The sequence below is a fragment of the Anolis carolinensis genome, chromosome 2, assembly GCF_035594765.1.
Source record: "Anolis carolinensis isolate JA03-04 chromosome 2, rAnoCar3.1.pri, whole genome shotgun sequence".
Taxonomy (NCBI): domain Eukaryota; kingdom Metazoa; phylum Chordata; class Lepidosauria; order Squamata; family Dactyloidae; genus Anolis; species Anolis carolinensis.
In genome coordinates this window covers 126,267,817-126,295,544 of record NC_085842.1, presented here as the reverse complement: position 1 = coordinate 126,295,544, position 27,728 = coordinate 126,267,817, and the positions used below count along the sequence as shown (strand labels likewise).

The following is a 27,728-nucleotide window of genomic DNA, read 5'->3' as shown; positions in this document are numbered from 1 at the left end:
GATGTCTGGTTCTAGTTTACTCACCACACCATCAAAGCTATCTTCTAAATTATTATCCTTCCTGTACAGATCTTCTGTATATTCTCACCACCTTTTCTTGATCTCTTCAACTTCTGTTAAGTCCCTGCCATCTTTGTTTTTAATCACGCCAATTTTTGCCTGAAATTTACCTCCGATGTTTCTGTTCTTCTGGAAGAGATCTCTTGTCCTTCCTATGATATTGTCTTCTTTGACTTCATTGCATTGCTTGTTTAAAAATAGTTCCTTGTCTCTCCTGGCTAGCCTCTAGAATTGTGCATTTAATTGGGCATAACTCCCCCTATCACTGTTTCCTTTCGCCTTCTTTCTTGGGCTACTTCCTGTGTCTCAGCAGACAACCATCTTGCCTTCTTGGTTTTCTTTTTCATTGGGATGTACTTTATTGCCGCCTCCTGAACAATGTTGTGAACTTCTGTTCATATTTCTTCTGGGACTCTATTTATTAAATCTAGTCCCTGAAATCTATTCTTCACCTCCACTGCATATTCACAAGGAATATTTGTGAGATCATATCTAATTGGTCTGTGTATTTTCCCCATTCTCTTTATTTTGATTCTAAATTGTGCAATAAGAAGTTCGTGATCTGAACTACAGGTCTTGTTTTCACCGACTGGATGGATGTCTGCCACCTTTGGCTGCAAATGATGTAGTCAATCTGATTTCGGTGTTGACCATCTGGTGAAGTCCATGTGTAAAGCTGTCTTTTAGGTTGTTGGAAAAATTATATCAGCCCACGTCCTGCTTCATTTTGTTGTCCCAGACCATACTTGCCTGTGATCCTGGTTGTCATTTGACTGCCCACCAGTAGCAAAATAAATTCCATATATTGATCAAGAAATTAGCTGAATCAGAAGAAGATGATCACAACAGGATTTACGGAATAGAAAGATTACCATTATCATATATACCGTGTTTCCCCGAAAATAAGACATCCCCATTAAATGAGACCTAGTAAAAATTTGGGGGGATTGCCAAATATAAGACCTCCCCCAAAAGTAAGACCTAGGAGGAGGGAACACTGCTCCCTCCTCCTCCACCTCTCCCAACTAAACTCTGGCAGAGTGCGAGAAACACTGCTGCCACTTGCGAGTATCTGCTTTTGGTCAGCAATAGGGAAGCTCCGCACTTACTGATGAGGAGAAGCCAAGCCCTGCGGTCCTCCTCCCTCCTCTGTTCTACAGGGGGCTTCCGCACTCACCAGTTCACGCAAAGGGGCAGCAGCAGCAGAGACTCCTCCACTGAAAAGTTCTCCAAAGTCGCCATGTCTGCTGCTGCTGCTCTTGGCCTTCTCCTTCACCCCTTTAAGAGCCCTCCTCGGAGTGGCCCAGGGACATTTCTCGGCAGAGGAAGAGGCAGGAGTTGGGTCTCGGGCTTGGAGGGAAGGAGAGAACCAACTCCTGCCTCCTCCTCTGCTGAGAACTGTCCCTGGGCTGCTCCGAGGAGGGCTGCTGAGGGGGCGAAGGAGGAGGCTAAGAGCAGCAGCAGCAGCCAGCGTGGGGCTCCCACCACCGTAGCCATGGCGACTTTGGATAACCTTTCAGCGAGGAGTCTCCACTGCCGCCACCCCTCTCACGTGAACTGGTGAGTGCGGAAGCAAAGAGGGGGAAGAGGAGGGCTTGGCTTCTCCTCGTCAGCAAGTGCGGAGCTTCCCTATTGCTGACAAAAAGCAGACACTCAAAACACAGCTTCGGAGCCTCGTCCTCTCTTCCCTCCAACCTGGCCCAAATCTGTCCGCCTCTGGAGTGGAATAAGAGTGGCTGGAGGAGAGGAGCCCCTGGCACAAAACCTGACCTCCCACCTTGGCACCTACCTCTCTTTTCGGGTGGCACTTGTAGCCTCAGAGCTGGGCAGCAACCCCTTCAGCCCCTTCTCGCTTGCATGGGAAAGGTGGGTGCCTTTCCCATGCTGTCCAGATGATGCATGACCCTCGATAGGCAGGGAGCCCTTTCCTTCAATGCGAGGAAATTAATTGATGGCCCAATCCTGATCCCACATTTGTGCATTTCAGGGAATCCTTTCTTTGTATTGTTTATTCCAATCCTGATCCCAGACACCCCAAGGAATGCTGGCCAACAGATAGGACCCCAAAGGAGGGCCTTCATTGCTGATGGAGGCTTCTCAAGGTGAAGGGCAGAGCCTGGCCAAAGTCAAGAAAACACTTGTCAATGGGAGGAAGCACTTTCCCTGTACAATATATAATGTTCATTTTTCGTTCAACAATAAATGTGAATTCTTCTTCTTAAAAAAATAAGACATCCCCTGAAAATAAGACCTAGCACATCTTTGGGAGCAAAAAATAATATAAGACACTGTCTTATGTTCGGGGAAACAGGGTATGTGTGTGTGTGTGTGTGTGTGTGTGTGTGTATATATATATATATATATATATATATATATATATATACACCCGCGCACACACTTTGTTACCCTACATTTAAGAAAGTTTAGATAATTGATGTGTTAGTGCCTCTCAATTAGATTTGGATTGTCTATATACAAATACATAAACTTTGTGTAATGTTTAAAAAGGGAAGACAGGATGATAGTGAAATATAGTAAATGTTTACCTATACAACACTAACTTGCTAACAGATCAAATTAAACTGTTAGATTCATTAGGTTATAACTAAAACTAGATAAAAGATTTAAAACAAAGAATCTGATAAGAATAATAAGGATAACATTTTAATGGTGAATTGCTGGGATAGAATAGGACATAGAAAAATTCAAGAAGATACAATGGCCAGATTTAAAGTTAGAGGACAATGTCCCTCCTCTCTTTGTTATAGGGAACATATAGAATTTTTAATATTTTGAGGAATACATGTAATTGAAACTGATATGAAGAAATAGATGTATCAATTTTAATTTTGTATAGTATCCCCCCTTCCCCTGTCCCCCTCCCTCTGCACCACATTAGATACGTAAAGATTTAATTCACTAACCCCATTACCACCACCTTTTTATCCTTCTTTCTTCCCCTGACTTTCCCACATGCCCCATTTTTTGTGGAGAGAAAAAGGAAAATATTCAATAAAAACATTTTTTAAAGAGAGAGATTGAGATTATCTGATTATATGCTTGGTGATATGGTTGATAACTGAACCAAAGAATGACTGTGCTGGCACCCAGTTGATTCCTTTCAATGGGACTTGAATGGGTAACATTCCAAGCAGATTGTAGCCATTAGGGTTGTCCATATCATCGTAAAAATTGTCATACCGTTATAATTTCGTTATGTTCCCGTTTTTTGACACGAGTATTGAAACATTTTCCTTGGGCGCAACTGGCAATGTAATACGATCCATCGTTGGCCCATTCTGTAATTGTGTCTTAAAATTTTCGTTAATTTTTTTCCTTCCAAAATTTATATATATATATATATATATATATATATATATATATATATATATGTTTCTGCAACCTAACATGAACGGGAGCCTAGCGCAGCCTAACATGGCTCCCGCTCCCTGCCAATCAGAGTATTCCACGATGCTAAAAAAGGTGGGGGCTAGCGTCCTCCCGTCGGCGTGTAGAATCGCTATAAAAATCGCCTCCGCACGGAGCCAAGCCATTCTCTGGGTTGGGATACCGAGGAGAGAGGGTGGTTCGCGCGAAGCTGAGAGGGCAAAGTGGCTGGTTGTTGCCAGTTAGATATTGTGTTGGGGGGAAATTGGCTTGGGGCTTGGGGCAGTCTCCTTGCTGTGGATGTTGGGAAATTTTATTTTCCAAAGGAGTCTGCGTCCCTCCCTGTAACCGCTAGCTTTGGGGCTTTTGGGGTGCTTTTCCTTTTTGAGGTAGACTTTTTGCCTTTTCTTTGCAAAGTTTTCTGGAAGAAAGCAATAAAACCCATATAAGGCTTTCCAAGCCTGCAAAGGAGTGTGTGCGCTGCTTCTTTCCCTGTAACCCCAGAGATTTGGGGTGCTTTTCCTTTTTGAGGTAGACTTTTTGCCTTTCCTTTTCAAAGTTTTCTGGAATAAAGCAATCAAGCCATATAAGGCTTTCCAAGACTGCAAAGGAGGGAGCTTGAAAATTATAGTTTTCTAAGCACGTCTGCGTCCCTGTAAGCGCTGAGCTTCCCTCACGCTTCGTTTATAATCCCAAGCCCCCGGGCTGAGTGTTATTGCATCAATTACAAAGACACACATTGTTTTCAAACCTTGGAATAAATAGTTTCCAAAGGACGTGGGGCACCCGCCAAGGCATTGCTTCCCTCACGCTCCATTTCTATTCCCAAGCCTTGGGCTGAGTTTTATTTCTGCAATCACAAAGTCAGACATTGATTTGATTCAATAGAGGGTCCACAGCAATTTATAGTTTCCAAAGGACATTGCCAATCCTGTCAAGGCATTGCTTGGCGTGTGCTGCATTTCTAATTCAAAGTTCTCAGCCAGAGTTTCATTTTTGCAATCACAAGGTCAGCCAGTGGCACCATTGATCAAAAGGTTCAAAGGCAATTTATAGTTTCCAAAGGACGTTGCCAATCCTGTCAAGGCATTGCTTGGCGTGTGCTGCATTTCTAATCCAAAGTCTACACAAGTAGAAGAGGGACTTTTACAGTGATAAGAACCCAATTGAACAGGAAATAAGACTTTCAAACCAGGAACAGGTTTCTTCAAATATTGAAAAATAGTGTATTATAAAAAGTTATGAAAATTCGCCAAAAATCATAGGAGACAGGAAACATTCTGCAATTTGTTGAGCAAAGAGTGTGGAATGTGTTCTCCCACTGTACCAAATTTGATGAGAATAGCTCAAGAAATGAGGGTGGGAGACCCCCAGAAAATCCCCCCCCCAGTTACCTGTTTTTTGGCGATTGCGCATGTGCGTCCGCCATTTTAGAAACATTTTAGAAACATTACGAATTTTCGTAAATATCCAAAAATTTTGGGTGAAACATTTAGAAATAATTTCTACATCGAAGAGCCGGCACCCCCTACTTTAGAAACGAGAATTGAAACAATTTTTCCATCGATCGGACAACCCTAGTAGCCATGCCAGTATAACATAATCACCTTCCAATACTCTAAATGTTTATTTTCTTCTGTTTGAGCTCACTCATGCATTAATACATCAGTGACTCTGGATTGCAAAAAAAAGTTTGTAGTTTATTTGCAAAACTTATGCCTGCAAAAATTAGATAAAGTACTCCATAGTTATTAGGCTTGCTCAAATAATTCGATTTCCCCGTTACCCGTTATTAATTCGTTATTTTCGTTAGTTTTGAAGCAATATACGGCCTTGATTGTCCACACGTCTGGATATCGCGGTTTCGAATCGCGAGAGGCCGTTTTTTCTTATTTCGTCGTTTTTTTCGTTAGGAAAAAAAAGCTTTTGCAAATCACCCAAACTCCCACCATTCAGGCCCTTTCCTTTTGCCCCTCAGCAAAAGGGGCGTCACGGGCTCAGCCAATGGGAGGGGGCGAGGGGGAAGGAGGCCGAGGAGGAGGAGGAAGACGGAGGGGGGAAATGGCCGCTGCTGCCGCCTCGCCTCAGCTCAGGCCTGGTGTCTCTCTGTGAGGCGGGAAGGTGGCGGATGGAGCCGGGAATGGAGAGACCGAGAGAGACAGAGAGGGGCCCGGTGGTGAGGAGGAAGAGGCCCGGGATGCGAGGGGGTGTGGGCCAGGCCCGTCCTCGGCTGCTCCCGGGGAGGGAGGGAGGGAGGACTACGACTCCCAGGGGCCCAGATTCGCACCCTCCCTCCCCCCAATACAGGTCTCCATACCACGCTACATGAACTTGAATGGATACTGTGGTTGTGTTGTCGAAAGCTTTCATGGCCGGGATCACACTGTTGTGGTATGTATTCCGGGCTCTATGGCCATGTGCCAGAAGCATTCTCTCCTGACGTTTCACCCAAATCTGTGGCAGACATACTCAGAGGTTTTCACGTCTGTGCGAAGCTAGGCAAGTGGGGTTTATATATCTGTGGAAGGTCCAGGGTGGGAGAAAGAACTCTTGTCTGTGGGAGGCAAGTGTGAATGTTGCAATTGGTCACCTTGATTAGCATTGAATAGCCTTGCAGCTTCAAAGCCTGGCTGCTTCCTACCTGGGGGAATCCTTTGTTGGGAGATATTAGCTGGCCCTGATTGTTTCCTGTCTGGAATTCCCATTTTCTGGGTGTTGTTCTTTTACTGTCCTGATTTTAGCTTTTCTGTAGCTAAAAATGCATATAAAATTGATTCTATAGGGAGGATAAATGATTGGATTTCAACTCCTACAGCTTGGCTTTCTCTGCCAATAATGGTACCATACCAAACTAAACCTCCCAAGATTCTGTAGCAGTGAGCCATCTTGGATATTGTAAGGGATTTATTATTATTATTATTATTATTATTATTATTATTATTATTATTAGACCTTGCTCCCAGGAAGGTGCCTTCGCTGTGGCTCCCAACTTATCTATCTATCTACCTTTCCACATATTCTCCACATTGTGTGTATGTGTATGTATATTATATATACATGAGCCCCGATGGCGAAGTGTGTTAAAGCACTGAGCTGCTGAACTTGCAGACCGAAAGGACCCAGGTTCAAATCCCGGGAGCAGAGTGAGTGCCCGCTGTTAGCTCCAGCTTCTGCCAACCTAGCAGCTTGAAAACATGCCAATGTGAGTAGATCAATAGGTACCGCTCTGGCGGGAAGGTAATGGCACTCCATGTAGTCATGCCGGCCACATGACCTTGGAGGTGTCTATGGACAACACTGGCTCTTCGGCTTAGAAATGGAGATGAGCACCAACCCCCAGAGTCAGACATGACTGAACTTAACGTCAAGGGATACCTTTACCTTTACCTATATACACACACACACAAACACACACACACACATGCAGGGACTATATATATATACACAGTATATATCACACACACACCAATTTAACAAAGTTTCAGCCACAAAAACAAAGTTTCTGAAGTAGAACAATGACTTTCACAGTAAAGACAACCCAATTTAACAGGAAATAAGACTTTCAAACCAGGAACAGATTTCTGCAATTATTAAAAAATGGTTTATTATAAAAGCTATGAAAATTCGCCAAAAGTCAGAGGATAAGGGAAACGTTCCAAATTTTGGTGAGCCATCAGTGTTAAATGTGTTCTACCACTGTACCAAGTTTGAAGAAGATCACTCAAAAAATGAGGGTGGGAGAGTCCTGTAAAGTCCTCTCCCTCTGTGCTGTTTTTGGGAATTGCGCATGCGCGTCCGCCATTAACGAATTAATTTTGAAGATAACGAATTTTCGTTAATTTCGAATTTTTTTGGGGGGCAAAATTCGGAAATACCTTCAGAAACGAAACGCTGCCCCCCTCTAGTTTTGAAACGAGTTTAGAATCAAATTTTTCGTGGATCGATCAAGCCTAATAGTTATATAATATTAAGGTATGAATGCAATTGCATTTGGCACCTCTGGTAAAACAAAACCAATACTATTTTAATAGACTAATCTATCAAGCATGGAAGAATCTGCTATGCATTTAATATTGTAAGGAAAATGGGATATGCTAATAAAACAGACTAAAAGGACACTGGAAAATAATTTTAAAATTGTTAATATTTGTCTATGTTTTTCTGTATAACTAAAGTCTTCAAATTATTTTCATGATGCAGTTGGACTCGGTGCATTTGGAGATTATTGATTTTACTGCTGTAGCTTTCAATATTACTAAAATAAGAATAAAATTATCTGATGCTATGTAAATACTAGGTTCATCATATGCACTGGAAACCTTGTGCCAATTGGTGAGCAGTTTTTCTTCCCATCTGCGACATGAGCTGACAAGTTTTCTTCAATTGCTCACTATATGAGGAAACCTAAAGATCTAGGATATGATGGTGATATTGGAGATTTCCTGTCTTATGCTGAAATGGAATGCCTGAATTTCCTAGGTCTTGCCCAGGGCCAGATGATCAATCGCTATGTAAGTATAGAAAGACCTCCACATTCACTAAGAAGTGTGTGTGTGTGTGTGTGTGTACATATATATAAATAATTTGTGAGTTGTAGTGTTGTTTTGCAAGAAAAAGTGCAAATAAAAGTGCAAATAAAAACATCTCTTTTTTTTACCTGAGAACACCTTTCTAGGAGGTTCTACATTAGCATGACTCGATAGTCAATTCCTAGTGGAAGTTGACTGTAGAATTCTGTTGGAGGATCTACAAATGCCTAGAAAGGTGATCTTTCTAGGAATCTCTAAATCCTGCAACATTGCTCTATGGTGAACACTCACTAGAGTTATTGTCTAATGCTCAAACCACCAAACCATGCTGATTTGGGTTAAATTTGAAGAAAGAAGACAATAAGTGTAGAAATTATGATCAACTAAACTGCTGCTCACTTCAAATTTGTCCCATCTTGCAGTAATCCTTTCTGGAACAATGTAAGATGAATAATCCGTTCTGAGTTGCATACACTGATCTGTTAGTGGCTGTAAGTTTGCAAGTAAAGTCAATGCTAGAAAGTCAACGAGGACAAAATCCTGTGCAAATATATATCCCACTGAACTCAATGTGGCTTATTATAGGTATCTCAAGAATTTAATTTGGACTAGATTTCAAATGAGAAACACTGACAACAATGCATATTCTCTACACACACAATTAAACCACTTAAGGAAATGATAGATTTGAAGAGAAGAAATTGGCTGTGTGAGGTATGATGTAGTCGGTAGAGGTGTGCAAAATGACTGAAATATGATTAATAATTCATTTCAGAGATTCAGATGCCCCCCGATTCATTTTGTAAAGATTTGGAGGGGTCACATTTCATTTTGTAATTGTTTCATTAAGATTTGTTCCATTAGTAGAAAAAGGGAAAATTTTGAGGCTTATTTCTCCATTATTTTTATTGCTCTCAAAATGACACTTAGCACACTTGTATTTACAATGTTAAGCCTGTCAAGTTTCAGAGCATTTTGGTTATCCACTGGTTTTTATGAATGTTTAAAAGTTTTACAAATAATTTTTTAAAACTACAAGAGGTATCCCCTTGAATTTCTGTCAAATCGGACAACATAAGCACGCCATAAATCCTGCTAAGTTTCAGAACAATTTGTTCATCTACTATTTTTTAGGAATTTTAAAAAGTTGTTTCAGTTAAAAATTATTTTATAACTACTACAAGAGGTATCCCCTCAAATTGTAGAACAATGAGCAGAGCAGCAAGCCTGCCAAGTTTCAGAACAATCTGTCTATACACTGATTTTTAAGAATGCTTTCAATTTAAGCACATGTGATTAACCTAAATCACTTTAATATCAATGAGACTTATAAGTAATAAGCATAATTGTAAAGTGAAATGCTGGTCCTGTCAGAGGAAGTAGGCAGGTAAGCAGGTTCTTGCAGGTCTGACTTGCTGGGTGTATGGGCAGAGGGCTCACTGACATGTCAGAGTTGAGAGGTAGTTTAGGGAAAGAGTAGTAATTTTTAATGGGGCAAGGGGAGAAATAAAAGAGAAGGCCAGCCAGCTTCATTGGTAGAGTGGGAGTTTATACAAAGTGGCCTGGAAAGTTGTGAGACAAATACAAAGGCAGCCTTCCTTTCCTTCTTCAGCAATATAATTTCAGGTGGGGGCTGAATGAATATGTAATGCTTTAGGATGGGTATAGGTTTCTGCTTTATGGATATAAATCATACATACCATCCTTTAAAAACCTTTTTTTATTGGAAGCACAAGTAAAGGTAACGGTTTTTCCCTGACAGTAAGTCTAGTTGTGTCTCACTCTGGGGGGGGGGGGGGATGCTCATCTCTATTTCTAAGCTGAAGAGCCGGCATTGTCCATAGACACCTCTAAGGTCATGTGGCTGACATGACTGCATGGAGTGCTTTTATCTTCCTGCTGGAGTGGTAATAATAATAATAATATAATAAAACTTTATTTATACCCCGCCACCATCTCCCCAACGGGGACTTGGGGCGGCTTACATGGGGCCATGCCCAAAACAATACAATATAAACAGCATATAAAAGAACAACACATCACAACACAATAAGCAATACAATAAATAATAATATCCATTACAAAATAAATCAAGGAAACAATGAAAAACAAGGGCGGACCACATGAACATTAAGTTAAAACTCGGGGTGAGAGAGACATAGGAATAAAAAACCTATGGTACCTATTGATCTATTCACATTTGCATATTTTTGAACTGCTACATTGGCAGAAGCTGGGGCTAACAGAGGAAGCTCACCCCGCTCCCTTTTGGTCAGCAACTTCAGCAGCTCAATGATTGAACCAGCTGCACTAACTGGGACTCCATAAACACAGGTAGAATAATGAAATAATGTCAAGTCCAGTAACCATTTCCTAATACAGACAAAATGCTATTCACTTAATTTTCTTAACATTGCTGATTCTGTTTATATCTCCCACATGTGTCTGACAATATTACTCCCTTCCCTCCCTCCTCTCCCCCACCCTCTGGGAACAGTACTTTCCTTCATTCAGATATTATTTTACTTTATCAATCTTGGAGAGTGTATGATTTAGTTCTTTGTATTTTGCTTTTCCTTTTACTCTATCTATTAATCCCACTTCTTCTTGATTTGGCCTGTTGTATATTTGGTTCTTCTTTCAAGGATGTAATCCTGGAGTATAAAATCCACTAGATATTCAAACCATTTTTGAACTTCCCACTCTCTATGTTCTTTCTAGTACAACACCACAGTTGTTTGGGTGGCAACTGTTATGTATTTGATAGTTTCAGCCAAGTCTTTAATGTTGTCCTTCCTATCTATTTTCTGGGTAAAGAATTATTTTTTTGGTTCAACTCCCATTTATGCCCTATTGTTGCATTTCCTTCTTTACCTTGTTATAAAATGTTTGTACTTTATTGTGGTCCCACCACATATGCGTATACGAGCCAGTTCCTCCACGTCTGTGCCAACATAATTTTGTGATTGATTTACCATATCTACTCAAATCTAGTGTGTCATCAAATCTAATGCACACCTCAGTTTTCAAGACCCTGAAACCTAAAAAGGATTTGCTGGCAAATACAATGCGCAGCAGAAAGGGAATAGAAAGAAGGCAGAAGAAGGGTGAGAGAGGAGCCTTGAAAGAAATGGCCAAGAGATGGAAAGAGACTAGAAAGAAGGCTTGATAGAAAAGGCAGATAGAGGAAAAGAGAATAGAAAGAATGTATAAGAAGTAAAGGGGGGAAAGGTGCCTTGAAAGAAAAGGCAGAGAGTACATTACATTGAAAAAACACAGCTTGAAATGCTCAGAAACAACAAATCTTTACTAATGTCTCTGAAATGTTTTGGAGGCTTCTGTTTTGCTCCTTAATGCTTCAGAGGGATCCTGTTCCAATTAGAAATTCAGAGATTTGTATTAAAGTACAAAACAGGCCTCCAAAGCTTTTCACAGCCCCAGTAGCCAGTGGGTGACTGATATGTAAGTGACCTAAACATCCAATATTTTTCTTTCATTTTTAATTCTTCACTCTGATTTGCGATGTAAGATGCTTTTTACTGCCCATGGAAGACTATTCACTTTCAAAATTACACAATATCCTGCATACAAAGAACATGCATCATCTTATTTTTGTTCTGCTCTAGCTTAGTGTATGGAAATTGTCTTAAAATGATGATGAAGGTGATATATGTTGTACACATAGGTAAAGGTAAAGGTTTCCCCTGACGTTAAGTCCAGTCATTTTCTGATTCTGGGAGTTGGTGCTCATCTCCATTTCTAAGCCGAAGAGCTGGCGTTGTCCGTAGACTCTTCCAAGGTCATGTGGCCGGCATGACTGCATGGAGCGCCGTTACCTTCCCGCCGGAGCGGTACCTATTGATCTACTCACGTTGGCATGTTTTCGAACTGCTAGGTTGGCAGAAGCTGGAGCAACAGTGGGCGCTCACTCCGCTCCTGGGATTTGAACCTGGGTCCTTTCGGTCTGCAAGTTCAGCAGCTCAGTGCTTTAACACACTTCGTCACTGGGGCTCCTGTTGTACACATAGTCAGACATAAAATGATTCTCCAGGCACACTTTCAGAGCAAAGTAAATGTTGCAGAATAGCATTGTTTACCAGATATATTTCTAAAGGAAAGCCATTTGAACCTGTCATCTCTCTGTTTCTTACTATCTAGTAGGCTTGATCGATCCATGAAAAATTTGATTCTAAACTCGTTTCAAAACTAGAGGGGGCAGTTTTTCGTTTTTGTTGCTAATAACGAATTTGGCCCCCAAAATTTTTCGAAATTAACGAAAATTCGTTATTTTCGAAATTAATTCGTTAATGGCGGACGCGCATGCGCGGTGGCCCAAAAACAGCCCGAAGGGGGGGGGACTTAGGGGGCTCTCCCGCCCTCATTTTTTGAGTGATCTTCTTCAAACTTGGTACAGTGGTAGAACACATTTAACACTGATAGCTCACCAAAATGTGGAACGTTTCCCTTATCCTCTGATTTTTGGCAAATTTTCATAGCTTTTATAATAAACCATTTTTTAATAATTGCAGAAATCTGTTCCTGGTTTGAAAGTCTTATTTCCTGTTAAATTGGGTTGTCTTTACTGTGAAAGTCATTGCTCTACTTTAGAAACTTTGTTTTTGTGGCTGAAACTTTGTTAAATTGGTGTAGTCCCTGCATATGTGTGTGTGTAAAGGTATCCCTTGACGTTAAGTTCAGTCATGTCTGACTCTGGGGGTTGTGCTCACCTCCATTTCTAAGCCCAAGAGCCAGTGTTGTCCATAGACACCTCCAAGGTCATGTGGTCGGCATGACTACATGGAGTGCCATTACCTTCCCGCCACAGCGGTACCTATTCATCTACTCACATTGGCATGTTTTCAAGCTGCTAGGTTGGCAGAAGCTGGAGCTAACAGCGGGCGCTCACTCTGCTCCCGGGATTTGAACCTGGGACCTTTCAGTCTGCAAGTTCAGCAGCTCAATGGTCTTTGCCTTGGCTGCCTTCCAGATCAGGCTTATAACCAGCCTATTATGGGCCACAAATTAAAGAAAATTCAATCCCATTTAAGCACAACATGAACAGTTTTGATGCCAAAACCATAAACTCTGTTTATTAAACTCTACAATCCAAACTTTAGAACAACTTGCAAACAATTGAAGGTTAGACCACAGTAATAATAACCAATTCTATTCCTTTCCAAAATTTAAACATAAAATAGTATCTTTCTTTCCAATAGCATATAAACTTTTCCTTTGTTTACAAAACAAAATTCTAGACAGTAGCCATTTAGAAGATATTTCTATATTTTCCCTGCAAAGGATAGGGCTGCATCCCTCTGGAGACACACATGATAACCCGGACATGATATAAGGCACTTTTATACGTTAAATAAACATGATGTCATTGCATATATAAAAGAAGCATGATATTAGGCAATTATAGTTGCAAATAATATAATTAAACATGTAAAAATTATACATCCATACATAAAAGAAACATGTAAAGTAACTGCATATATAAAACACAATATAAAATATGATATAAGGCAATTACAGATGTCAAAGGAACGTGATATTACATATGTAAAAAACATGATTATATGTATAAAAAAGCATGATACAAGGTGTCAGGATCTAGGCTGCTGGGCACCAATAACCATACACTGAGGCCAGATTCTATCTAATATCTTTATTAAAGGAATATATAAAGTCAATAAAAACAAGTGTAGAATAAAGTTCAGAAGCAGACCTTTCAAATGAGGCCAAATATAGTCCAGCAGATTATTGTCCAATATGAAATATTAGAGTCCAAAGATTATAATCCAATAACCGCAACACACGCTTTGCCAAGCAAAGCGTTGGGAAAACAGAAAAAGTCTTGAATCCAATGAAGCTTGACACAAGGCTGAAAGTTACTTGGAACGTGGCTGGAGCTGTGGCTAAAGGCAAAGCAACTTGAAGCATGGAACAAGATCTGTGGTAAATCCGTGAGACGAGGACAAGGCTTGGAACTAGATTCAGGAGGCAAGGAACAGGATTCGAAGTCCACACACACATGACCTCTCTCCAGGAGCTGACGAATTGACTCCGCAAGGAATCCTTCGCGCAATTTCCCTATATTGGGTCTCGTTTCCCCAAACAACAATCACTTTCCCTAGAGAACAGGGAGCGAAGGAAACCAGCTTGCAGGTGCAAGACTCCCCGTATTTTCTCAGGGGAAATACTTCTAATCAGTGGCATATTTGGCAGCAAGGCGAGCACTACTTCTAAATTTTTCTCTCGATCCTCTATCAGTCGTGTAAGCCTGTTTTCTCCCATAAGGGGGAGAGTTCCCACCAAGGTCAGGTTTAATTGGTTCTTGGACTAGAACTTCAGGCAGCTGCCAAGGCTCTGACTCCGACCGGAAATCTGGGGAAAACTCCATATTTTCCTCCTCATCTGCCACAATACTGTCAGGAATAGGACTGCAGGGCCCATGAGTCATCACACTAGGCAACTGACACATCTAAAAGAAACACAATATAATTAACCTAGGTACAACAAATGTGAAAGAAGGCAACAATATACATAAAAAAACATTTCTGGACTCACAAATGTAGTCTAAGAGAATTGGGCTTCCATTCTCCAAACCTGAAACAAAGTGGGAGGAAATGTAAAGAGTGTTAATGATGCTCGAAATCAAATGTTGTTCTTTTACAAAGTCAAACTAAAACTAAGAATAAATGCTTCGGTCTTCTCCTGATCTTCTTATCTCCTCACCTTGCGTCCAGCCGAGTTACGTCCGCACTTGCAATACAGCGACCTCTTCCCTTGGCTCAGTGGGCAGTATTTTAAAGTATGGGCCTTTTCGCCCGTGGCACCGCAGAGCGGACAGGTGTATTTGCGCAAGATGGGGCACTCCACGGTGCCGTCCATCCCCTTCAGCTGGTGGGACGAATAGACCTGCTTGGATTCCCCGTTGTGTTTGCAGAAATTGCAAATCTCCTTGTTTTGGGAAGCCTGGCCATTGGCACTACCTTTGGAGCTCTTGCTGCTGGAACTGCTTCCATTAACCCATTGTGATGCTGTTTCAAAGTTGTCCTCGTTGAGGACTAGCTGCATGTCGTACTCCATTGTGTCCCAACTCTGAGATGGAAATGGGACCTTCTTGCGTTCCGCGATGATCTCCGTAAACACTTTCGCAAGGCTCAGATAGCCCTTCCATCTGTCAAACTCCCTGAACATGGAAGGGGCATAATGTGGCACGTGCATGGCTGATCTGGAGAGCATGGTGCCAATTCTACCCTGGTGTGGACACACACTGAATGCCACATATTGGAGGCGGAGTCTTTGTTTTATATATAAGGGGAGGGGTTCCAAACCTTTCACATTGGACCCTCCCATCTATTTTTACCCTCCTTTGCCCTAGATTTAACCCCCACATGTCTAGACAATCACAGCTTTTCAAGGAAGAGTTTGGTTTTTCCAATTTTTTAACTTCGGAGGTAATGCCACAGTTTCTCCCTTGAGGCAGTGGTTCTCGACTTGTGGGTCCCCAGATGTTTTGGCCTTCAACTCCCAGAAATCCTAACAGCTGGTAAAATGGCTGGGATTTCTGGGACTTGTAGGTAAAAACACCTGGAGATCCACAGGTTGAGAAACACTGCCTTAAGGGAACGTTAGCAGTTGTGGTTCTGTTTGTCCATCCAAGAGTTGAATTTCTGCCTTGGATGAAATAGCAACATTGCACATCCAACGTTTGCCAAAGTCCTGAAGGACGGATCCAGTAATGATGAAGCCTGCAAGAGTGTTATATTACTTTTGCATGGCAGAATAGCATTGGACTGGATGGTCTCTTCTACCTTTATGATTCTATGATGTTTGGCGCCATGACTCTATGATTCTATCATTTTAGGATTCTAGGACTTTTGGGATGATTCTGTTACTTGGTTCTTTGAGTCTATGACTTTAGGGACCATGTTTCTATTATTCAATGACTTCTGTGACCATATTTCTATGACTTTTGTGACCATTCATGGGCCATCTGGCTAGTATTCCGGGACGGTAAATGATATATCGGTTACAGCATCAGATATTTCTGGATACAGTAGAGTCTCGCTTATCCAACATTAACGGGCCAGCAGAACGTTGGATAAGCAAATATGTTGGATGATAAGGAGACATTAAGGAAAAGCCTTTTGAACAGCAAATTAGGTTATTTTACAAATTAAGCCCAAAAAAATCTTGTTTAACAGCAAATTAGACAGAAAAGGTAGTTCAATACGCAGTAATATTACGTAGTAATTACGAATTTAGCAACAAAATATCACAATATATTGAAAACATTGACTACAAAAATAAGTTGGATAATCCAGAACATTGGATAAGCGAGTGTTGGATAAGTGAGACTCTACTGTATATTGTTTTTGCATGGCAGAATGGCGTTGGACTGGATGGTCTCTTCTAGCTTTATGATTATATGATGTTTGGTGCCATGTTTCTATGATTCTATCATTTTGTTGTCGAGCAATTTAGAACAGTATAGGATACCGCTAACTGTTTCTTTGAGTGGTGTTCTGTGGAAACACAACCCGCCCATCCTCCCCCGCTGATTTCATGAAAATAAAAGAAAAGAAAGAATAAGCCACATCCGGCAAGGCCCACACACTGAAATACTAGGCCGGCCATCGTTGGCCGGCAAGCTTCCCTGACTGGAAGAAATAGAGGCCGCCGCCCCAAAGAAGGGTTCTGTGCAAGATTGCACCAAGGGGTAAAGAACGACAGCCGCGAGAGAAGACAGAGGCGGTGCATCGTGGGAAACACGTCGACCACGTAGGCTGACAAGGCCCACACGTTGAAATACTAGGCGTGCCACCGTTGGCCGGCACGCTTCCCTGTGAGGAAGAAAGAGGGGCCGCCGCCCCAAAGGAGGCTTCTGTGCAAAATCGCATAAAGGGGTAAAGAACGACAGCCGGCGAGAGAAGAGAGAGGCGGTGCATCGTGGGAAACCCGACCACGTAGGCCGAGAGGCAGCAAAAAGAAAAGAAAAGAAAAGAAAAGAAAGAAAAAAGCCACAGGCAACAAGGCCCATACATTAAGCCGGGCCGGACACTGTTTGCCGGCACGCATCCCTGAGAGAGAGAGAGAGAAAAAAAACCAGAGGACACCGCCCCAAAGGAGGCTTCTGTGCAAAATAGCATAAAGGGCTAAAGAACGACAGCCGGCGAGAGAAGAGAGAGGCGGTACATCGGGGAAACTCGGCCACGTAGGCCGAGAGGCAGCAAAGACCAAAGAAAAGACAGAAAAAGCCACCGCCAAAAAGGCCCACACTATAAAATACTAGGCCGGCCACCGTTGGCCGGCACGATTCCCAGACAGGAAGAAAGAGGGGACGCCGCCCCAAAGGAGGCTTCGGTGCAAACTCGCATAAAGGGGTAAAGAACGACAGCCGAGAGAGAAGAGAGAGGCGGTGCATCGGGGGAAAGTCGGCCACGTAGGCCGAGAGGCAGCCAAGACCAAAGAAAAGACAGAAAAAGCCACCGCCAAAAAGGCCCACACTATAAAATACTAGGCCGGCCACCGTTGGCCGGCACGATTCCCAGACAGGAAGAAAGAGGGGCCGCCGCCCCAAAGGAGGCTTCTGTGCAAAATCGCATAAAGGGGTAAAGAACGACAGCCGGCGAGAGAAGAGAGAGGCGGTGCATCGTGGGAAACCCGACCACGTAGGCCGAGAGGCAGCAAAAAGAAAAGAAAAGAAAAGAAAAGAAAGAAAAAAGCCACAGGCAACAAGGCCCATACATTAAGCCGGGCCGGACACTGTTTGCCGGCACGCATCCCTGAGAGAGAGAGAGAGAAAAAAAACCAGAGGACACCGCCCCAAAGGAGGCTTCTGTGCAAAATAGCATAAAGGGCTAAAGAACGACAGCCGGCGAGAGAAGAGAGAGGCGGTACATCGGGGAAACTCGGCCACGTAGGCCGAGAGGCAGCAAAGACCAAAGAAAAGACAGAAAAAGCCACCGCCAAAAAGGCCCACACTATAAAATACTAGGCCGGCCACCGTTGGCCGGCACGATTCCCAGACAGGAAGAAAGAGGGGACGCCGCCCCAAAGGAGGCTTCGGTGCAAACTCGCATAAAGGGGTAAAGAACGACAGCCGAGAGAGAAGAGAGAGGCGGTGCATCGGGGGAAACTCGGCCACGTAGGCCGAGAGGCAGCAAAGACCAAAGAAAAGACAGAAAAAGCCACCGCCAAAAAGGCCCACACTTTAAAATACTAGGCCGGCCACCGTTGGCCGGCACCCTTCCCAGAGAAAGAGAGAGAAGAACAAAAAAAAGGAAATGTGGGCCCAAGCCCCTCAGACCCGGGGGGCCGGCCACCGTTGGCCGGCCCCACGCCCACACGCCGCAACCCACGGGGAAGGGCAGGCTTTCTTCACGTCTGCTTGCAAAATGTGGGCCCAAGCCCCTCAGACCCGGGGGGCCGGCCACCGTTGGCCGGCCCCACGCCCACACTGCTGAACCCAGAGGGGGAAGGGCATGCTTTCTTCACGTCTGCTTTCAAAATGTGGGCCCAAGCCCCTCAGACCCGGGGGGCCGGCCACCGTTGGCCGGCCCCACGCCCACACCGCTGAACCCAGAGGGGGAAGGGCATGCTTTCTTCACGTCTGCTTTCAAAATGTGGGCCCAAGCCCATCAGACCCGGGGGGCCGGCCACCGTTGGCCGGCCCCACGCCCACACCGCTGAACCCAGAGGGGGAAGGGCATGCTTTCTTCACGTCTGCTTTCAAAATGTGGGCCCAAGCCCATCAGACCCGGGGGGCCGGCCACCGTTGGCCGGCCCCACGCCCACACACCACAACCCATGACACAAAGATACACTCCATAACAGCAAACCGTCTAGCCTCTGGAAAAATCTAGCCATTTCTGTAGTCAATGATTCCATTATATTGTGATATTTTGCAGCTAAATTCATAAAGTAAGCAATAGCAACATATCATTTCAGCATATAGAACGACTTCTTATGTCTCCTTGGTTGTATAACATGCATTTATGGTGCTTTATTTGGAAAATAATAACCTGATATGATGTGTTATATGCTTTTCTTCAACAAGTCCAATCCAAGAAATTTGCTTATTTCAGCACTGGTTGGCCCGTTCGGCTTTGATCAGTGAGACTCTTCTGTGTTCATGTTGGGTCAATAAGACATAAGATATAACTGAAGTCACAGTCAGCATACAGCATTACCAGCTTAAAAAACAGTGGTGTAAAAACACGGCTCTAGTCCGAGGACTGAAGAGGAGGTAGTTTGACAGTTAAAAAACTATACAGTGCGAAATACTATTGGGCTGTCAAGCTATTCTTAAATAGGCTACAAACGACCACACAGACCTATAATGCTTTTTGGAGGAGGAAGGTTTAAAGGCTCTGATGTTAGGCACATGTTTCCATGCAGTTCCACTGCAGGTAAGACTAGTGTGTTCTTCAGGGGTTATTAAAGTTCTCCTGCAGATGACCTGGATAGAGGGAAATGACTTCAGTTGGTATACATAAAGTTTAAGTAAACTTGAGGAAGTACAATTATGAAAGATATAGTGTGTAATGTAGTAGAAAGTAATTCAAAGTAGAAACAAAGCAGAAATGTTGATTCCAAAGGAAACATGAAGCCATTATTAAGTAATTGTTTTTAATAGCAAAAGAGATTCTGAGTGGATTGATTCTCTACTTCTTACTCTGCGTAAGATTATCATCACATGCTCTCGACTACACCCGCACAAGGCAATGGTACAGTGAAAGAAGACAATTTTGAGAAGTGGTAAAGGCCAAGGTGTCCCACTTCTTTCAGTGATTCCGCGTGCGCGGCCAGAGGGCGAGGGGAACCAAAGGCGGCCGTTCTGCCGCCACATCGTTGAGTACACTTCCTTTTAAGGTGAATGGGACACTGTCCCACAGTCTGTGATCACTCCACCCTCGTTATTACCAACAGACCAGCAAGAAACATTTTCCACGAGACGGAACTTGCGCCCACTCCTTGAAAGCAGCCGCAAAGGCACACGCCCTGACGGGCAATCGGCAACGTCCGTGTGCGCGGACAGTGGGCAAGGGGAACCAAAGGCGGCCGTTCCGCAGCAACATCGTCAATCACAACCTCTCAGGGTGATGGGAGACTGTACCACTGTCTTTGATCGTTCCACCCTCTTCTATCGTTTTACCCAAAGGCCAGCAAAAGGCAGTTCCCACTCTGGGTAACCTGCGCCCACACATTGCAAGCAGCCGCAAAGGAACACGCCCTGAAGGGGGAAGGGCATATACAAAGACCCCACCCTGAGCCAGCCGGCCACAGTTGGCCGGCATGCATCCCGGAGAATTCGGCACGGCCCTCCCACAAAGTTTTTTGTTTTTGCGACTTAAGCCTCTACCCACAGCAACACTCCACCACCCCAGGGGAAGGCCGTGTACCTCTTCTATCGTCCTGCCAACAAGCCAGCAAAAGGCAGTTCCCACTCTGGGTAACCTGCGCCCACACATTGCAAGCAGCCGCAAAGGAACACGCCCTGAAGGGGGAAGGGCATATACCTCTAGAGTCTGGCGTCACGTAGTCCGAGAGGCAGCAAAAAGAAAAGAAAAGTAAGGGAAAAAAACAAAGGGCAGCAAAGACCCCACCCTGAGCCAGCCGGCCACAGTTGGCCGGCATGCATCCCGGAGAATTCGGCACGGCCCTCCCACAAAGTTTTTTGTTTTTGCGATTTAAGCCTCTACCCACAGCAACACTCCACCACCCCAGGGGAAGGCCGTGTACCTCTTCTATCGTCCTGCCAACAAGCCAGCAAAAGGCAGTTCCCACTCTGGGTAACCTGCGCCCAAACATCTAAAGCAGCCGCAAGGCACACGTCCTGAAGGGGGAACGGCACCCTCTGCGTGCCAGGTCAAAGGGGGAGGGGACCCAAAAGCGGCCGTTTAACGACCACAGCGTAGACCACGGCATATAAAGGAGAAGGGACACTAGACAACCATTTGGAGAAATGCTGGCAAAGGCGGAGGAGTACCACTGTCTTTGATGATTCCCCCCTCCGAGTTATAAAGGCACCCTCCGCGTAAGCGGGCAGAGGGCTAGGGGACCCAAAGGCGGCCGTCCCATGACCACTGCGGCAACCACACCCGCTCTAGACAATGGGACACTGAAAGATGACAAATTAGAGAAGTTCTGTCCCAAGTCGAGGTGTAGTAATTCCAGTGGATAAAGACATCCTCAAAGGTTCAGATGGACAGATAGTATACCTCTGTAAAGTGAGAGTCTGGCGTATTCCATTTCCTACACCTGAAATGATTATCTGAAGTATCCACATCAAATATAACAGTGCTCTTTCTGTACAGGAGCTGCGAGGATCTGTAGAAGACCAAACAGTCATGGCTCGTGATGGTAATATTTCCCCCCCCCCCCCCAAATAAAAAGGGAATTGAATGAAATCCGAACAGAACACAAAGAGGAAGCATTATCTACCTTGGCTTTTATGGTCTAATTTTCCACAGAATATCCTTCAACCTCTACAGAGCCAGTATTACATGAGAGAAAACGTTTTGTAACTTCCGAATACAGAGATGGGCCAAAAGTATATTAAGTTCAACAGGGACAAATGAAAGATAGTACTTCTCTCCGCGATGGTTGTTCGGGAGTGGAACTGTCTCCCCCGGACTGTGTTGGAGGCCCCTTCTTTTGAAGCTTTTAAGCATAGGCTCGATGGCCATCTGTCGGGGATGCTTTGAATGATACTTCCTGCGTCTTTCTTGGGGGAGAACTCGATGGCCCATGAGTTCTATTCCAACTCTACTTTTCTATGATTCCATGATTACATGATTCGTGAAACGGCCCCTTGAGATGGATGAACCCAAAAACGTCAGTGGGGCAACGTTGAGTGATGAAAAAGAGGAGAAAGGAAGGGAAAAGAGAGAGGAAAGCATTGTAGGATAGAGGAGAGAGTTGTTGGACAGAGTCCAAAGGGGCCACCCCCCCCCCCCCGCCCGGCCGCCCAAAAAATTGGCCAAAGTTACTCTGAAGCAGAGTTGGTTAAAGGAGGAGAACTGTTGCTCTAGGAGCAGTCGGTCTCAAAATCCAAATCTGGGAAATTCAACACAGGAAGGTTGGCCTTCAGGAAAACAAGTTTCTCAACTGTTTGAGGGTCCAGCAAGCTGCGGTGGGGCGTGACTACATCTCCCGCTATGCTGAAGACCCTTTCGCTCTGGACGCTGGTGGGAGGACAGCTGAGGAACTGGCGGGCTACGTGCGACAGATCCGGCCACATGTGTTCGCGTGAAGCCCAATAGGACAATGGATCACAAGAAATTATCTCAGGAGGCTCCTCAAAGTACCTGTTGACCGAGCATTCGGCCGAGTCTACCTTTTGAGCAGAAGCCAGCAAAGAGGATTCTTCAGAGCAGGCAAGTATGGCCACCGTCTCTGCAAAGAAAACGTTTCCTGTTCGCGGCTGGAGATCCGTATCCCTACGGCAACCCCCTACCGGCTCCGCGGGACTTTCCGTCTCGCCACTAGCGCTAGTGCTTGGGGTGACAGGCAGTTCTGGAAGAGGGGCCGCTGTGCCCGTTTCCTCCACCCTGGCAGCAAAGACCTCCCTCACAAGGTCAACAAGTTGGGCCTTCCACATGGTAAAGTCTTTTGGGCAGACGTTGTACTTTAGCCGTGGATCACACAAGGCCGCCAGCATATGGACCTTGCTGGAAAGAAGTGGCTCTAGCCGTTTCCGTACAGCAAAGGACAACCTCCTCACCACCTCCTGGACCGGCGGTGTCAGCGGTCCAGCCAGGGAGTCCATTGTTCGACCGGCCCCAAGCCTTTCTAGGTGCCTCCTTAGCCTCAAGACCATGGGCACTGCCTGGCTCAGAAGAGCTTTTGATTCCGAAAGTGTCTCAGTGGCATGTTTGAATGGCTTTAGTACGTCTACTAGCTGGGAGATGGTGTCCCACTCTTGCTTAGTTGGAACAAGCTTGCTAACAGGCGCAACCAAAGTGAGGGAGATGCCGTGTACCGCCTTCTGCTGCTCGACCATGCGTTCGAGCATTTTTAAGGTTGAATTCCACCGAGTCGAGACGTCCTGGAGCAGCTTGTGCTGCGGGAGGCCTTCAAGGCTCTGCCTGTCTCTCAGCTGCCGGGCTGCCTTGATGCTCCGGTGGAAGTAGCCCGCGATCTTTCTACAGCGCTCGATCAGCAGGGAGATGTTTGTGTTGCTGCCCGACTGCTCTTCCTGGCTCTTTAAACCTTCCTTGACGGTATTGTGAAGCAAGTGGGCCATGCAGGACACATTCTGAAACCCGGCACTTTCAACCGCTTTGATCATATTTTTCCCTGCGTCCGTCACCATAAAGCCCCTCCTCATTTCTTCCGGCCTACACTGCATCCATTCCCCCATCATGTTTTCCAGATAGTTGCAGATGGTCTCTGCCTTGTGATCACGATCAACTACCTCCAATGCGAGGAGTGCCCAACGATGGGATGTATCCATAGTGCCTTCCTTCTCCCACCAATGTGCCGTGAGAGAGAGGTAGGAGTGGCCTCCTCCCAAGCTTGACCAAATATCAGAGGTAAAATGGATGTGTCCTCCCATGGCGGTACGCAACATCTGGATAATGCGTTCCTTACAGCCCTCGTACAAGCCGGGGATTACTTTTCTGGAAAAGGTGTGACGGGAGGGGATTTTGTAGCGGGGGCACAGTCGTTTCATAAGGCGTACAAAGCCTTCTTGTTCTACCAGGCGGAAGGGATGGTGATCTAGGGCAATCATCTCTCCCACAGTTTGGGTTATCTGCTGGGGTGTGAGCAATGTTTCCCCCGTTTTCTTTCTGTGTAATGGAATGGCCCAATCCTCCAAGGTGGACTGTGTCCGCCTTCCACTATCTTCACCTGGTGAACTTTGCGTGCTAAGGCTGCCACTGGAAGGGCTTGCAGTTCCCCCTCCCAGCGAAATGGAGGGATGGTGTCGCTTCATGTGAGAGCTCAACCCCGAGGTCGCAAGATGTCTCGTGTCTCTGCCTCTGCTGATATTTGCCCCACAGTGTCTACAAACTGCCAAAGTAGAACTCTGAGAGTGGACATGGAAATGGTCCCAAATAAATGACCTTGGCCTCCCCACAGCCACTGTGGCGACGCCCTCAGAGATGGGAGTCGTGGGCACCCTTTCAGCAGCATGAGAAAGTCTACGTTTTGATGGTAGTACCTCCTCTACCTCCTCCTCACTGTCAGTAGCTGGGGGAGGGGTGGGGTTATCTATATCCTCACTATCCACCACCTGTAGTTCCAGGACGGCAACACCTGTATGTTCCAATGATCGTCCAGTTGTCTCAGCTCCATGCGACAGCCGGCTCCGGGTGGATGCCTGTGAACTGTCTGCATTAGAACAGCCTGGTTCTTCATCAAGTCCACCCACTCCCATAGTTCGGCGTTCCAGACGTATGGGACCCACCTTAACTTTTTTGGCCCCCCACAGTGTCCTGGCCGTGGCTTGACCACTACCAGGACTTGCTCCCCCAGACCCGCGTACAGCTGAGCGCTTCATGACAAGGGGAGTGTTTTCAGGTAACAGAAGGGATGATGGTAAGGTGTTGTGTTACTGGTGGGAAATATTTGTTGAATCTTGATTGGCAACGTGTTATATTCTGGCCAATTTACTGTTGCAAAAGCGTAGTCTATAACATTTAGTTAGTTTTATTTATTTACAAGGGGATACCTGTACTTTCCAGTTCTACAGGAAAGTATGGGATATGCAACTCTTTCCCAAAGTTGGCTTGGGAAAATCAGGAAGCGTCCCTGGCAGACACACACCCACGCAGCCCTGGAGGTGTTTGAGACTGGGAAAGGCAAGGCACAAAGGCAAGCTTTTATTTTCCCCAAAGGAGTTGTATTTTGAACAGGATGGGATATGCAACTCTTTCCCAAAGCGTTCCTGGCAGACACACACACCAGGCAAGGCACAAAGGCAAGCTTTTATTTTCCCGAAAGGAGTTGTATTTTGAACAGGATGGGATATGCAACTCTTTCCCAAAGCGTTCCTGGCAGACACACACACAAGGCAAGGCACAAAGGGAACCTTTTCTTTCCCCAAAAGGAGTTGTATTTTGAACAGGATGGGATATGCAACTCTTTCCCAAAGCGTTCCTGGCAGACACACACACCAGGCAAGGCACAAAGGGAACCTTTTCTTTCCCCAAAAGGAGTTGTATTTTGAACAGGATGGGATATGCAACTCTTTCCCAAAGCGTTCCTTGCAGACACACACACAAGGCAAGGCACAAAGGGAACCTTTTCTTTCCCCGAAAGGAGTTGTATTTTGAACAGGATGGGATATGCAACTCTTTCCCAAAGCGTTCCTGGCAGACACACACACCAGGCAAGGCACAAAGGCAAGCTTTTATTTTCCCGAAAGGAGTTGTATTTTGAACAGGATGGGATATGCAACTCTTTCCCAAAGCGTTCCTGGCAGACACACACACACACGTAGCCCAGGGGAAGGCAAGGCACAAAGGCAAGCTTTTATTTTCCCGAAAGGAGTTGTATTTTGAACAGGATGGGATATGCAACTCTTTCCCAAAGCGTTCCTGGCAGACACACACACAAGGCAAGGCACAAAGGGAACCTTTTCTTTCCCCAAAAAGGAGTTGTATTTTGAACAGGATGGGATATGCAACTCTTTCCCAAAGCGTTCCTGGCAGACACACACACCAGGCAAGGCACAAAGGCAAGCTTTTCTTTCCCCGAAAGGAGTTGTATTTTGAACAGGATGGGATATGCAACTCTTTCCCAAAGCGTTCCTGGCAGACACACACACCAGGCAAGGCACAAAGGGAACCTTTTCTTTCCCCAAAAGGAGTTGTATTTTGAACAGGATGGGATATGCAACTCTTTCCCAAAGCGTTCCTTGCAGACACACACACAAGGCAAGGCACAAAGGGAAGCTTTTCTTTCCCCAAAAGGAGTTGTATTTTGAACAGGATGGGATATGCAACTCTTTCCCAAAGCGTTCCTGGCAGACACAAACACCAGGCAAGGCACAAAGGCAAGCTTTTATTTTCCCCGAAAGGAGTTGTATTTTGAACAGGATGGGATATGCAACTCTTTCCCAAAGCGTTCCTGGCAGACACACACTCACACGTAGCCCAGGGGAAGGCAAGGCACAAAGGCAAGCTTTTATTTTCCCGAAAGGAGTTGTATTTTGAACAGGATGGGATATGCAACTCTTTCCCAAAGCGTTCCTGGCAGACACACACACCAGGCAAGGCACAAAGGCAAGCTTTTATTTTCCCGAAAGGAGTTGTATTTTGAACAGGATGGGATATGCAACTCTTTTCCAAAGCGTTCCTGGCAGACACACACACAAGGCAAGGCACAAAGGGAACCTTTTCTTTCCCCAAAAGGAGTTGTATTTTGAACAGGATGGGATATGCAACTCTTTCCCAAAGCGTTCCTTGCAGACACACACACAAGGCAAGGCACAAAGGGAACCTTTTCTTTCCCCGAAAGGAGTTGTATTTTGAACAGGATGGGATATGCAACTCTTTCCCAAAGCGTCCCTGGCAGACACACACACACCCGTAGCCCAGGGGAAGGCAAGGCACAAAGGCAAGCTTTTATTTTCCCCGAAGGAGTTGTATTTTGAACAGGATGGGATATGCAACTCTTTCCCAAAGCGTTCCTTGCAGACACACACACAAGGCAAGGCACAAAGGGAACCTTTTCTTTCCCCGAAAGGAGTTGTATTTTGAACAGGATGGGATATGCAACTCTTTCCCAAAGCGTTCCTGGCAGACACACACACCAGGCAAGGCACAAAGGCAAGCTTTTATTTTCCCGAAAGGAGTTGTATTTTGAACAGGATGGGATATGCAACTCTTTCCCAAAGCGTTCCTGGCAGACACACACACCAGGCAAGGCACAAAGGCAAGCTTTTATTTTCCCCGAAGGAGTTGTATTTTGAACAGGATGGGATATGCAACTCTTTCCCAAAGCGTTCCTGGCAGACACACACACAAGGCAAGGCACAAAGGGAACCTTTTCTTTCCCCGAAAGGAGTTGTATTTTGAACAGGATGGGATATGCAACTCTTTCCCAAAGCGTTCCTGGCAGACACACACACCAGGCAAGGCACAAAGGCAAGCTTTTATTTTCCCCGAAAGGAGTTGTATTTTGAACAGGATGGGATATGCAACTCTTTCCCAAAGCGTTCCTTGCAGACACACACACAAGGCAAGGCACAAAGGGAACCTTTTCTTTCCCCAAAAGGAGTTGTATTTTGAACAGGATGGGATATGCAACTCTTTCCCAAAGCGTTCCTGGCAGACACACACACCAGGCAAGGCACAAAGGCAAGCTTTTATTTTCCCCGAAGGAGTTGTATTTTGAACAGGATGGGATATGCAACTCTTTCCCAAAGCGTTCCTGGCAGACACACACACCAGGCAAGGCACAAAGGCAAGCTTTTCTTTCCCCGAAAGGAGTTGTATTTTGAACAGGATGGGATATGCAACTCTTTCCCAAAGCGTTCCTGGCAGACACACACACAAGGCAAGGCACAAAGGGAACCTTTTCTTTCCCCAAAAGGAGTTGTATTTTGAACAGGATGGGATATGCAACTCTTTCCCAAAGCGTTCCTGGCAGACACACACACACCCGTAGCCCAGGGGACGGCAAGGCACAAAGGCAAGCTTTTATTTTCCCCGAAGGAGTTGTATTTTGAACAGGAAAAACACCCACAGGACAGCCCTTTGCAAGTTTGCAACAACAAAAGAAATAGAA

The 27,728-nt window shown here is 45.1% G+C and overlaps 1 protein-coding gene and 1 long non-coding RNA gene across 3 annotated transcripts in view; both read right to left on the bottom strand.

Annotated features, from left to right (window-relative positions):
- Positions 1-27,728, bottom strand: part of LOC134296220 (uncharacterized) — a 59,570-nt gene that overhangs the window by 23,543 nt on the left and 8,299 nt on the right. The gene's annotated exons all lie outside the window — the stretch shown is intronic.
- LOC134296219 (nanos homolog 2-like) lies at positions 13,039-15,525 on the bottom strand. Its single transcript, XM_062970491.1, has one exon. The coding sequence runs from the start codon at positions 15,336-15,338 to the stop codon at positions 14,703-14,705; it is 636 nt and encodes a 211-aa protein (XP_062826561.1). The 5' UTR covers positions 15,339-15,525; the 3' UTR covers positions 13,039-14,702.